The sequence below is a fragment of the Antedon bifida genome, chromosome 2, assembly GCF_963402885.1.
Source record: "Antedon bifida chromosome 2, ecAntBifi1.1, whole genome shotgun sequence".
NCBI lineage: Eukaryota > Metazoa > Echinodermata > Crinoidea > Comatulida > Antedonidae > Antedon > Antedon bifida.
The window spans coordinates 36,172,882-36,185,568 of record NC_136227.1 but is presented as its reverse complement, the minus strand read 5'-3'; the positions used below and the strand labels follow the sequence as shown (position 1 = coordinate 36,185,568).

The following is a 12,687-nucleotide window of genomic DNA, read 5'->3' as shown; positions in this document are numbered from 1 at the left end:
ATATGCGTCAACCAACCAAACGAGAGCCATCGATGACGTCGGCTGCGTGATTGGCCAGTAGTTAAATGCCCAAGATAATAATAATAAATACATTGGCAATTACAGTGCGAAATCAACAAATATACAGTTAGTTATGCAGCCTTTTATTTATTGTTTTTTTGTGTACAATATCCTATCGTATTTTAAATAACAGTAATACGATAATTGACAAAAATATAAAGTAATTATTTTAAATCTACAACAGCCATAGTTGTCAAATGTAAGACTATTTGCAAACAATATGATCTTAACAAACATTGTACACACGATTTAGTACAGTACAATCTCAACAGGTCAAAGTTCACAACCGTGTTAAATTGGCATAGATGACAGTATTACTGTAGTTCATCTATGTTTATACACTACAATAGTTCTACTAATTTGATAGAAGGTTTACAAAATATAAAATAAATAAACACATACAAAAATATAGAAAATAACAACAAAGACTTTGTCTTTGAATATTCGCTGCTTGTAACATTGTTATTTTAACAATGTAAAGCAAAAACATTCAGAATGAATGTACTAACAAACACCAACTCCTAATGGTAACATTTCCTTTAATAGGTCACAGTTTGTACTTAATAAATCATTCATGTGCTTGTAACATTTTTATGTATCTCAAGGTTATTGGAATTCAACAATTCTTCATAATACATTCACATTAATGTTTTAATCATTTGGAAAATAAAACATTATTGACTATATCAATAATTTATTTGCTGCAAAAAATGTTATTTGTCATTATTTGGAACATCATGAATGATAATGTAGCATAATATGAATCTATTATTACAAGAAAATACTTTTGAATTTGGATTATAATCTTCTGTAGTACTACCTATAAATGTTACAAGCACCTAATAGGAGTTGGTGGCTGTTGGTACACATTGTAATATTTCTTTTCTATGGCTATTGTACATTATTATTCTACAAGAGTGTTATGAATAGAGCAAATAAATCTATGCTATGTAATATTTTTACTTATTCAACTTTGCTCTATGGTTGTTTGAATGGCAGGAGATAACAAGAGATAGTCTATAGGATATCAGAGGGGGTGTGTATTAATATTGCACAGACAAATCCAATGACATAACATCCTCCCTCTGCTGCCACCCTCTTTTAACAACCAGTTGCTCCTCTTTACATTTGGTCTCAATAACAGATTCATTCCATCATCGCTTAGTTTATAAGTCGATTGCTGTAATCGCTGCACTATCCTTATTTTACGATTAATAGTACAGTATCCATGTTCATCGTGTGCTGTATGGCGATTGTTGGAATCGTAGGACAATTCATGTTTTGCGAAGGCGATAGTACTCATCCTCCTCATCACTTAGATAGTGTGCTGTATGGTGCTTACTGGAACTGCGGGACAGTTCATATCCATCGCTGCCGTCCCAGCGTTCGTACAAAAGGATGTTTAACGTTTCTTCTAAAATTCTCGCTTCAGGAAACTCAACCTTTAAAACGAAGCAAAAATTAAATTTACATTTCAATGATAACTTCTTCTTTCACAAAGTGGCATATTTAATTATGAAAACAACTACTGGTATGTATTGTTGGTTGGAAACACTAATTCATATATACATACTACTGTATAATATTATTTAATACAAAAATATACAAACGACATTCAAACATAAAGATACAAGAGGATTCATAAAAGTAAAATTCTCAAACAGATTAAAAAAAAAGAGAACATGCATATTGGAAACCAAACTTCCATGTGTTTTGGAAGTGTACAAATATTGGTGATGAGTTCTATTTACCTTTGTCTGCTTTCTTTCACTTGTATACACAATAGATGTACAACTGATTTCTGCAACTTTCTTATTGTGCCCATAAAATGTCCAGCAACAAATTTCCTCACTTCTTCCTGTCACATCTTTGACGAAGACCACCCGACCGTTGAACCGTAACGACAACTTATCAAACATTTCTATGTTTTTTAATATGTTATCATCTGAGTTACTAAATAAAATATACAGATGAATATATAGTTAGTAAGCAATAGAATGTTGACATTTGGACTTGAGTCTATTATTTATCAAGATGAATTAGAACTTTGATGAAGCTAGGTTTATGTACATACATCATTAAAATGTAAAATATAAAATTGATGATTTAGTTTCTTACCTTGTATACGAATATTTATTATTTTGCCTGTTATACAACAGTTTAACAATAGGCTGAAATGATAAAATTTAAAATAATGTGATTGAAATATTAATCAATTGTCTGTTCATTGACAGTACATATTATTTGTATAATTTTCTTTTGTGCTTATATCGCTGACAAATATATACGTAAATTGGAGGGATTTGAAGGGTTTTAGCATCCATTTTAGAATGGCATGGCTATTTAGTTGCTTAGTTTCAACTTACTTTACAGGATGATGATATCAATTTCTGAGCCTCCCTCGGTGAAGTGACAACCGGTACTCTACATATAGGCTCATACTCGTCATCTTTTCTTCGTCTCAATGTCCGTGCACAGTTATCAACTAGTCCTTGTACTAGGTAATATTTAGCCTCGCACAGCAGTTCTTCGATATCTCTGGTTGATTCCGGTAAAGGCGCTTGGCCATCTCGTAGATAGTTTAGAATTACACCAAAGTGTTTGCCACTTCTGTCTATCAAAATCCAACCTGAAACATAAAATGATGTAAAAATAATAAATCCAAAAATGCAATGGTTATGCTGTGTGATTATTGTTAACATTGAACAGTTCAGTAGTACAGACAACAAACATACATATTACATTAACAACGACATTGTCATTTAACAAGTTTTACTTTTTTAATTGATTATTGACTTGACAATATTTTTAAACAAAAAGAAAATATTATTAATATTATTAAATTATTGAATACAACAAATACCTTCTGAATCTGTAAGAACCTCCATTCGGCCACTAAACATAGCGCGTAACATGTTATCTTCTTTGGTCAGGGTATCAATGGTTGTGTAATGCAGAGAGCCACCAACATTCAGCTTCACATACTTGCTAGGCGCACCCTTCACACGGCGACTAGTTGCAGGGGAACAGGTCGACGAGTGGCCTACCGAGCTCGTTGCGGTTAGGCCTGGAAGTGAAATCGTACTGCCAGTCGCTGATGTACAACTCGCCATTGGGACTGCTTCGGCCGACATACCGAATTAAAGGCAAAATTCTAGCTAATCTACGTCTTTAAGGAAAAGCTGGACTACCTAAATGAACTATAAATCGTTTATTATGGCATTTAATTTGCCATAAATTCACGGTGACCAAAATAAACCTTTTCCGACTTCCATATTTTCATCGATGATAAATTTTGGAAACACCCAAAAACGTTGGTGGCGCTATAAACAATAATTAAAACAAAAGTACAGTATACACGCCTTTTTGTATTTAGTAGAGGAAGCAATGCCCAAAAAGTGGCTTATTTAAGGAGTTAGTGCAACCGGCAAATTAACAAGATGAATTATATATCAAAATGTTTATAATTTTATAGGCTTTCAGAAACTGCATGATGACACTTTCAAAACTGCTGGCATTTTTTATTACAACCCTTTAAAGACAACTCACTTTTTTATTCTATGAAAAAAATCCACAAGTAGTTTTAAAAAGTTTTTGTAACTTATCATTATAAAATGGGGAAAATATGAATTTTTTTTTTCCGGTTGTAGATTTTTATATCTTCACTTCTATTTCATGATAGGTTTTCTTGTTAAATTTTGCTTAAACTTCAAATATTATGAGAAAAAAATAAAAGAACCTGCTATTCAATATTCTCTAGGTTCTTTTTTAGTTTAATACATTCCTATTTTTCATAATGGAAGAGTCCAAAACTTGTGTGTTTACATTTTTCGCTGTGTCATTTGCTGACTATTTCAACTTGAATTGTAAGACTATCTTTTAATTTTTTTAATTAATATTTTATATATAACTACAATCTGTAAAGTAGTATTAATAACTTAATCAATCATATAGCATCATAGTAGCTTCTCAAAACATTGATTCTAGCATTACTATGTGTGTTTGCTGTGTTTTTGTAGGGACCACTTTTTCTAGGCCCACTTGCTTTTCCGCTGAATTTGCTGCTGCTGCATAGTCAGGTCTCCCTAACAACATACAACATTTGTATATTTTAAGCTAAAAATGATGAATGGATAGAAATATCCAGCTCTAACATCAATATATTTTATTTGCTTCAAATATTGACTAGGTTTGTGCTTTAAATATTGACTAGGTGAACCGTATGGTCTAGCCTCCCTTTAATACTAATAATAGGCTAGCTAGCCTAGGCTAGGCCTACTAGGCCTTTAACTTTTATAGACACTCTAGGCCTAGGCTAGTATAGCTTTCAGTACAGTATACAGTAATTGTTTTTAGTACGTCATGTATTTATTTTCAATTATTATTTAAATGAATTTTTATGAATCTATATTTTAAATAGTTTAGATCGATCATATTTATAATTAATTTAATAAGTTATTGAATTCATCTTTTTTAGTGGTTTGTGTAACTGTAACAAAAAGAAATATCATTTTAATGACGACAGAACCAACTGCTCACGACGGTTGTCATTTTTTTAAATTATTGGTTTAACAAAGGTAATTCAAATAAATTAATATTATTACTATTATTACTATTTTAGTATTAGCTATTATTATTATTATTATTATTATAATTATTATTATTATTATCTAAGTATTAGTATAACTGTTATTAATATTTATTATTATTATTATTATTATTATCATTTTTTGTTTTGTTTAGATTAAACCTTAGTACAACCCATGTAATTTAGATACCGTAGCTAGAACGGTCATTTTTTTTAATTACTGCTCTAACAGAGGTGAGTTTAAATAAGTTATTATACACTATTAATTTATTACTAGCGTTACCATTTTATAGTATTACTATTATTATTACTATTATTAAATTGTTGTTATTTATTATTGTTTTTATTATTTATTATTTTTTGTTTTGTTTAGATTAAACCTTAGGACAACCAATTTAGATAGCTATAGAACGATTATGCCTAGCTTTAGGAATGTAGGAACTTAAAAAATGTCATTAGTCGACAAGGACAAATCAGCAACCATGTACTGCAAGTTGTAACTGTAAGGCAAGTTCATTCAATGACTGTTCTGAGGATTTTCCTCCATGTTCAAATCCTCTGACATATTCAGCAACGAATGCTGATTCTGATAGTGAAGGTGAAGCTATCGAAGAATAATAGCTTCGTAAATGTCTTTCAGACCTAAGAGCAAAACAGCAGTAAAGTTAACACGGGTGACATCTTTAGAACAGAACATGGTTGCTGATTTTGTAATATGCATTGCAATGGAAATAAGAAAATTGTAATCAAAACAGTGTTAAATTAAATCCGGATGATTTTAAAACTAAAGACAAAACAGATATATTCAAGGTTAATTAAAAGCATGTTTATTTCCCCTATTACCATAACGTATTAAGGACTACATATGTATAACAAATAGGAAAATATAAAGATGAGAGTTACTAAAGACAACACAACTAATGTTTTAAAAAAAGCTATACTCTGTACTAAGTGTACCTACTGATCTTTCATTTAAAAAAAATGTTTAAGTGATGAATTGTATAACTTATTGAGGACTACATGTATTTACAAATAGGAAAATATAGTATATAGTTTAGAATTAATGTTCATTGCCTGATGTGTTTATATATATAGATATATATATCCTCATCTTTATCGTTTGAAATTAATTAATTAAATTTCAGTATATCACCGGGCGGTTTAGAATTAATGTTCTTTGCCTGATTTGTATATATATATATATATATATATAGAAATATAGAAATACTAAAGAAATATGTGTAAATTATATACAAAAAGATTATTAAGAGAAACAAAAAACTTTGATTACAAAGAAATGTATTTATTTGAAATGGAAATATAGGTGAGTGATTCTCACAAAAGACAAAAAAAAATCATTTTATCACATGGAAATAATTTGTGTTTTCTATCAATTACTACTATGGCAATTCATATTATAATAGGTTGGCAATATCCTAATTTAATCTTAAAATGACCTCAATTATCTAGAATGTTTTGCATAATTAATTTTTTAAATTTTTTTTTAAATGACATGTCAGGGCAGTTATTGAAAATAAATTGCATTGAGTTGACAGGAAATATTTTGAATACATGCAATTTTTGAGCTAAAAACAATAAAAACTACAGTATTTTCCCCTAAATTTTAACCAAAATAGTATGAAACCCATCCAAATTTGTTATAAATTTAAAAATAAAGTAATCATCTTCAATACGACCAAAAATAATTAGTGTCTTTTATCTCAAATTCTATGAAAATTGCCGTCTTATTGCCATAGGTTGCCAATATCCCAATTTCATCTTAAAATGACCTCAAATGACCTCAATTATCTAGAATGTTTTGCATATTTAATTTTTTAAATTTTTTTAAATTTTTTTTTTTAATGACATGTCAGGGCAGTTTTTGAAAATAAATTTCATTGAGTTGACAGCATTTTTTTACATTTATTTTGACAAATATTTTGAATACATGCAATTTTTGAGCTAAAAAACAATCACAATTACAGTTTTTGTCCCTAAATTTGTACCAAAATGATATCAAACCCACTAAAATTTAGTATCAGTTTAAAGAAAAAAAAATTATCTTTAATATGACATAAAAATATTTTTTTAATTTTATAACAGTAATAAGATAGACCTAAAGATAGGAGTGTATATCAAATTTGACCTCAATTGACCTTTGATAACCTGTAAAAAAAGTTGCCATGGCAACCAAAAATTAAATCATCCATTTTTATGACCCCAATATGTCATAGAACATATTTATACATGTTTCAGCTTGTTAATTTGCCGGTTGCGGTACAATTTTTTTTTTGCTCCAATTTTCCTCTACTAATTGTAATGATTCATCATCGGAAGTAAATAATCATTCAATTTAATTATTACAAAAACAATCTATTTATAGATTTGTTATAAACATATAAATTAAAATGCAACCACAAGCTAGACCATTAAAAAGCGTGCAAGGAAGGACACTAGATGAGCCAGAGTGCTTGACGGAATAAAATAATTGAATTGAGATTAAGATCCAACAAATCATTTTTTTTTAAGTTTCAAAGAATTATTAAAACTATCGGAGATGTAAATATTTACATAAACATAAAATAAACATTTTTACAAATGTGTAAAACTAGATGTATGAAAGCAGAAAGACTCAGGTACAAGATTAAGATTAAAACATTTTTTAAGTCAAAAACGATTTATTTCAGTTATAAGTACACACTTTATCAAACTTGTCATTTTAACTTCTATAGAAATATTAAATAAAAATTTAGTATTAAAATATGTGCGTATATAAATTATATAATAAACAGTTTTATTAAAAATGTTCTGAAAGAATAAACTTATATAAAGTCACACATATAAATATAATAAATAAGTGAAAATGCTTAAAGAATGTTGTGTCATACCGTACATATTGCATATTTTTTTGATAATATATTCTGTAAAATAACAAAATAACTTGATAATTTCCCTAAAAAAAATGATAGATTTCCACTATATTTGGCTCAGAACTTTACAATTATTATACGGTTGGGGCAGTGGTTTCAACCAAACAATCTGGTGGGCATTTCTTCTACTTAATTGCATTTTAGCATGATGGAAAACATTAAATTGTATTTAAAGAACACAGTCCAAAAAAGCATCACACTATTATAATTTTTGGTCTGGACAATGATTTTCAGAATCACTTCATCAACATTATTAAATTTTACTTGATGAAATGATCTCTTTTAAATATATGATACAGTTAACTCTCCCCATACCAGACTCCTTTGGGCTGACCTAATGTGTCTTTTTCTGGAAAATCTGGTATTCAGAATGTGTTTTTAATGGTAAAAATGAATTTAGTACCTTTTGGACCTCAAGAAAAGTGTGGTATTGGGAGAGTCGACTGTATATTGTTATTTGCATACCAAATGTATCTATGCATTAATAATGTTGTTATGTTTTATATAACATCAAATGTTAGACTAAAACTGTTTAATCATTGTGCTTTGTACCATAACCATTGACAGCACTGAATTCACTTTGTTTGGAAGTAGTTACCATCTGATCTGATTTTAATCTCGATTTCACCATCCTCATACCCGCCTTCATTATCAAATAAAACCATCCCAACTGAATAAGTAAGAAGAATAAGTTTCCTAAATTACAATGCCATGGAATTGATGTGAACGCTTCTAGAAAACTAATCTGTTTGTATTCTGCATAAGAGTAATACATAAAAGGAAAAATTAAAAGACGAAAAACTATGAACGTTGAAAGCAGCAAAATGTTGACTAATGTGTACAATCTTGTGTTCTCCTTTTGAATCTGAAATTAAAATATGAAATTCAGTTTGAATTCAGATAAATAAGCTTTTGATACTAATAATCTAAGTATGACTCGATTACAAATGGTCTATTTAATTTGGATCATCTTTTGTACTCTACAGAAAATCTGTTCTTTTACTACAGTAGTAAGGTAAACACATAAAGGCCAATTTACAGACAAGTGTTAACAGTGAGTGGTAAACAGTAACAGGCTGTATTGAGTGAGGATGTCCTAATATCCTCGCAATAAATTAACATGACGTAGTTTGATTGTCTATCATCACAAATCAAAAACTCCCTAGTATTTCTAAAAATTCTTATAAAACATAAATTTAAATTGTATGTAATTAAAAAAATTTACCTTTTTCATTAGTGCTCTTGCATTAAAAAATGGTGTAGTTGTCTCAGATAACAAGTAACATGCTACAAAGAAGTCTCCAAGGCCTTTTCTAAAATACTGAAATACAGGAAATAATAAGAATGGGTTCTTAGTAAGTGCTTACATTTGTTGGCACAGTTTTTGTCACTAAATAGCTAAAGTCAAAGTAAAATATATTCATCCTTAAAAGGAAATTGGATTGAGATATAAATAAATATATAACATTCAATTTCTTTCTGGCTGTTTTATTTTATCGTTATGATTTAGCTTTTTGCTTATTTTATTTTATTTTATATACTTACTAATATAACTGGAGGACCACAAAGAACAATGAGAATATGGTGGTAAACAAATATCCCTCTGGCATTTACAAATTTTCTCACTCCTGTCCAGTATGGCAATCTTAAAATTTTCAATTTAGAATGTCGATAAACGATAAACATTGTATAAATATCGTAGGTGAAGTAAGCTGTGTTTATGACACTGTATGGCTCAACCAACCACCACCTGTTGGAAAATTAATTTAAATTAACATATTAAATTAAATAAACATAACATATATTAGTATAAATATAAAAATAACCTATTATTATATTATTACCTAGTGATTGTAGTCTAACATTCTCAATAAACATACACTATCAGTATCAAACTAGTTTGACAACAAAAGTGTGATGTGCCCAAATATGGTAGGGATATGTCCAGATATGGTAGTGATATGACATCTGCCAATCTGTGTTCCTGGAAATTTAATTTGATATAGAATACAGTTACAGTATATGGCACTAATAGAAGGTGTGGCCAAATCAACTGATGTTCTGTCTTCTTGGTAACAAAAAACTAGAATGACCTACCTGTCATGAATGACATCTTGTTTGCAGAATACAACAGCAGTCAAACCAATGATAGATGCAAGGATGCCTTGCAGGATGCATACTAGCCTAAATAAAATTAAAACAACACCGTGTTAAAACAATCAATTTAATACAGTCAGTAGTTTCAATGATTGTCAGACGATCGGGTCTATTTCAATACGATTGTATGTGGTAACCCATTTGAATGGTTGAGTGTCATGCTAAATAATAAGATGGCAAAATGAAAAAAATAGGAGGCCGCTCAGACCAGACTTTCCAACTCTATCGATATTTTGTGTCATCATCCGCTACAACATGGCTAAAAAATACAATTTCTCAAGATTTTTGGAATAAACATAAAATATATCCAATTTAGAGCCTACTTTCTATGACCTCTAGGCTGTAAATGGATAAGAATTAAGGGGTTTATTAAAATAAAAGGATAGGCTTTATTCGGTCCACAATATTAAAAAGATCGTTTAAATTCATGAATTGAATAATTAATATAGTGAAATATTGAGTTGGTAAAACTAATTTTCCTGCCTTTGATACATCATTATTAATATACCATCATGTTTACTATTAATATATACTATAGATTCCAACATAGTCAATTCTATTGACTTCTATTTTTTAATAGCGTCCTCTATGGTTCCTCAATTAGTACAAAATACACCTGACCTATTTTTTTAAACAGGCGAATACGTGTGTCTCGCCCTGAACGTGATTTACGGTAGGCCCCATCACACAGCAAGCCTAGGAAGGCTGAGAAAAGGAAACAACACAAACCTATTTGCAACTTCGGTTGTAACACCTTCTGAATTTTCAAACTTTCTTGTGTAAGGTCGTAAGATATTGCAAAACAAACCAAATAGTAAAAAGAAAAGCACTAAAGATGATATAAACAAATTCAAAAGCATTTTCTCTCTCGGCAGTCGACCGACGACCAAAACAGAAGTCGAGCGAGGGCTTGTTGGCGCCCTCTACAATTCTTAATAATAACAACAACCAGCCAAACACACATCAACATTGACATCCAAAAAGCAAAGAGCTGCATGTTTCTGAGGATAAGAGCATATGTCACTCCACCACCAGGACATCAGCAATAATATGTGTGTACTGCAAGCACGAGACTTACCTAGTAGTAGTACTTGGGAGCTACAGTGACATTTTAACCATGTCCATAGTTACTGTTCAAATTGGACAATGTGGCAACCAAGTTGGTCTGGAGTTGTTCAACACTGTCATGGAAGATGTGAGCAGTGACTCTACCAAACATTCCACCTTCAATGACCAAACACTCACAAGGTTCTTTGATGTCCCAGAGAGCAGCAAAGAGAAAAGACCGGTTGCTAGAGCAGTCCTTGTCGACATGGAAACCAAAGTGATTCAGAATATGTATGAGGCATCAGAAAAGTCTGGCCGATGGAAATATGGAAACCATCAGTATTTTTGCCAGAAGCGAGGCTCTGGAAATAACTGGGCAAATGGATTTTCTGTACATGGACCCAAGGCTGAGGAAAGTGTTTTAAACATTGTGCGGCGGGAGGTTGAGAAATGTGACAGATTAACAGGTACGACTGCATATTGAGCAATACACCTAAACTTTCGTACAAACTATTAATGATGATTTTGGTTTATTTTTCAGGCTTCTTGAATCTGATGAGTCTTGCAGGTGGTACTGGATCAGGTGTGGGTACCAGATTAACACAGAGTCTCAGAGACAACTATCCACAAAACTTCATTTTAAACCAAGTTGTGTGGCCTCATAGTAGTGGAGAAGTCTGTCTCCAAAACTACAACACTGTGTTGTCACTTTCCCATTTGTACAAATCATGTGATGCAATACTTCTTCTGACCAATGACAACCTGAATAAGATCTGTTCACAACTTCTTGGGATTAAAAATGTTGGGTTTAAAGACATGAACAAGGTCATAGGTCACCAACTTGCGTCAGCTTTTCAACCAGCATATGTGCATGGTCAATCATTGTGGTCATCTGTTGAAGAAACTTTTGAACATTTGGTAGCTCATCCAGAATATAAACTTGTAACATCAAGGTGTGTTCCTCAAACTTCTGAACGATCGATGGAGTTTAGTACGTACAATTGGCCAAGTCTGTTGAAGTACTTACGACAGATGTTGATTGTTGATTCCTACATGGACGAAGGTACACGTCGTCTGCTGTCATAAACACACACTTTATTTTGTAGTCTGCCATGCACCAGTCTAGTAATTTCATGGGAATCATTGATATAAAGCAGGGAAAAAATTCATTTAAAAATTTTTCTAAATAAACTGAATTTAGTCTAGAAATATTTTGTATTTGTATTCTTTGCTATACAATTTTATGTGGAGTAATAAAGTAGATTTGTATAGCTTTTGCTAAGGTTCAATTGCAGTAGGTGTGAAAAGTATTCATACTGTAAATTTTAACCCAATTATTACAGGAACACACTTTGTTTATTTTTGTAGGTGTTAATTGGCACGTTAAGGTACCACCTGCATCTTCCAACCAATCAGCATCCAACTACATCAAGTCCATTAGTAATCAACTCATTCTTCGGGGAAAAGATGTCATGCTGGCAGACTGCCAACATTTCAAAGACACCGCTTTATACGCAAACTGGATCCACCCAGACTCCGCCATGTCAGTGCTCTCGCACCATCATCAATTCCTTAAGTACGAGAAGTCTGCAACTTTGCTAAGTAACTGTCAGTCCCCAGTAAAGCCACTGGGGAAGTGTCTGGATAAGGGCTGGCAGATGTTTGCGATGAGGGCGTATGTTCATTGGTATACTAGATACGGCATGATGGAGGAAGACTTCATTGACTCATTTGCTTCTCTGAAACAGGTGCATCATAGTTATGCAAATATTTGACATCTTTCATAGAAAATGTAAATATCTAAATCTGAAAGTAATTGTAATAATGTTTAATAAAATAATCAAATATAAAAAAAAGACTTGTTAGACTTTACTATATTCATGTTACATTTATTTCTTATTCAAA

General features: G+C 31.1%; 3 protein-coding genes across 3 annotated transcripts; 1 reads left to right on the top strand and 2 right to left on the bottom strand.

The window, feature by feature from the left end:
* Window positions 1-127: 127 nt before the first annotated feature.
* Window positions 128-3,371, bottom strand: LOC144834928 (BTB/POZ domain-containing adapter for CUL3-mediated RhoA degradation protein 3-like). Its single transcript, XM_078689916.1, has 5 exons — window positions 2,924-3,371; window positions 2,427-2,689; window positions 2,179-2,231; window positions 1,812-2,013; window positions 128-1,502 (listed from the first exon to the last, which is right to left on the bottom strand). Exons 1-5 carry the CDS (start codon window positions 3,192-3,194, stop codon window positions 1,335-1,337), a joined length of 957 nt encoding a protein of 318 aa, XP_078546042.1. The 5' UTR covers window positions 3,195-3,371; the 3' UTR covers window positions 128-1,334.
* Window positions 3,372-7,306: 3,935 nt separating this feature from the next.
* Window positions 7,307-10,600, bottom strand: LOC144834926 (TLC domain-containing protein 3A-like). The gene is made up of 5 exons (XM_078689915.1): window positions 10,465-10,600; window positions 9,676-9,762; window positions 9,124-9,328; window positions 8,804-8,899; window positions 7,307-8,443 (listed from the first exon to the last, which is right to left on the bottom strand). Exons 1-5 carry the CDS (start codon window positions 10,593-10,595, stop codon window positions 8,111-8,113), a joined length of 852 nt encoding a protein of 283 aa, XP_078546041.1. The 5' UTR covers window positions 10,596-10,600; the 3' UTR covers window positions 7,307-8,110.
* A 26-nt stretch (window positions 10,601-10,626) lies between these two features.
* LOC144834925 (tubulin delta chain-like) lies at window positions 10,627-12,687 on the top strand. The gene is made up of 3 exons (XM_078689914.1): window positions 10,627-11,249; window positions 11,324-11,845; window positions 12,151-12,687. Exons 1-3 carry the CDS (start codon window positions 10,853-10,855, stop codon window positions 12,555-12,557), a joined length of 1,326 nt encoding a protein of 441 aa, XP_078546040.1. The 5' UTR covers window positions 10,627-10,852; the 3' UTR covers window positions 12,558-12,687.

Bases quoted from the DNA above. Each gene is read 5' to 3' on its own strand.
- LOC144834928 (XM_078689916.1), bottom strand. From the start codon at position 3,194: ATGTCGGCCGAAGCAGTCCCAATGGCGAGTTGTACATCAGCGACTGGC. The intron at 2,690-2,923 runs GTATTTGTTGTA...TTTATGTTTCAG, and splicing joins GGTTCTTACAGATTCAGAAG to GTTGGATTTTGATAGACAGA. The intron at 1,503-1,811 runs GTAAATAGAACT...TTCGTTTTAAAG, and splicing joins GTGAAAGAAAGCAGACAAAG to GTTGAGTTTCCTGAAGCGAG.
- LOC144834926 (XM_078689915.1), bottom strand. From the start codon at position 10,595: ATGCTTTTGAATTTGTTTATATCATCTTTAGTGCTTTTCTTTTTACTA. The intron at 9,763-10,464 runs GTTTGTGTTGTT...AATTTTATTTAG, and splicing joins ACAACCGAAGTTGCAAATAG to GCTAGTATGCATCCTGCAAG. The intron at 8,900-9,123 runs GTAAGTATATAA...CCTGTATTTCAG, and splicing joins GTGGTCCTCCAGTTATATTA to TATTTTAGAAAAGGCCTTGG.
- LOC144834925 (XM_078689914.1), top strand. From the start codon at position 10,853: ATGTCCATAGTTACTGTTCAAATTGGACAATGTGGCAACCAAGTTGGT. The intron at 11,250-11,323 runs GTACGACTGCAT...TTTATTTTTCAG, and splicing joins GAAATGTGACAGATTAACAG to GCTTCTTGAATCTGATGAGT. The intron at 11,846-12,150 runs GTACACGTCGTC...TTATTTTTGTAG, and splicing joins TGATTCCTACATGGACGAAG to GTGTTAATTGGCACGTTAAG.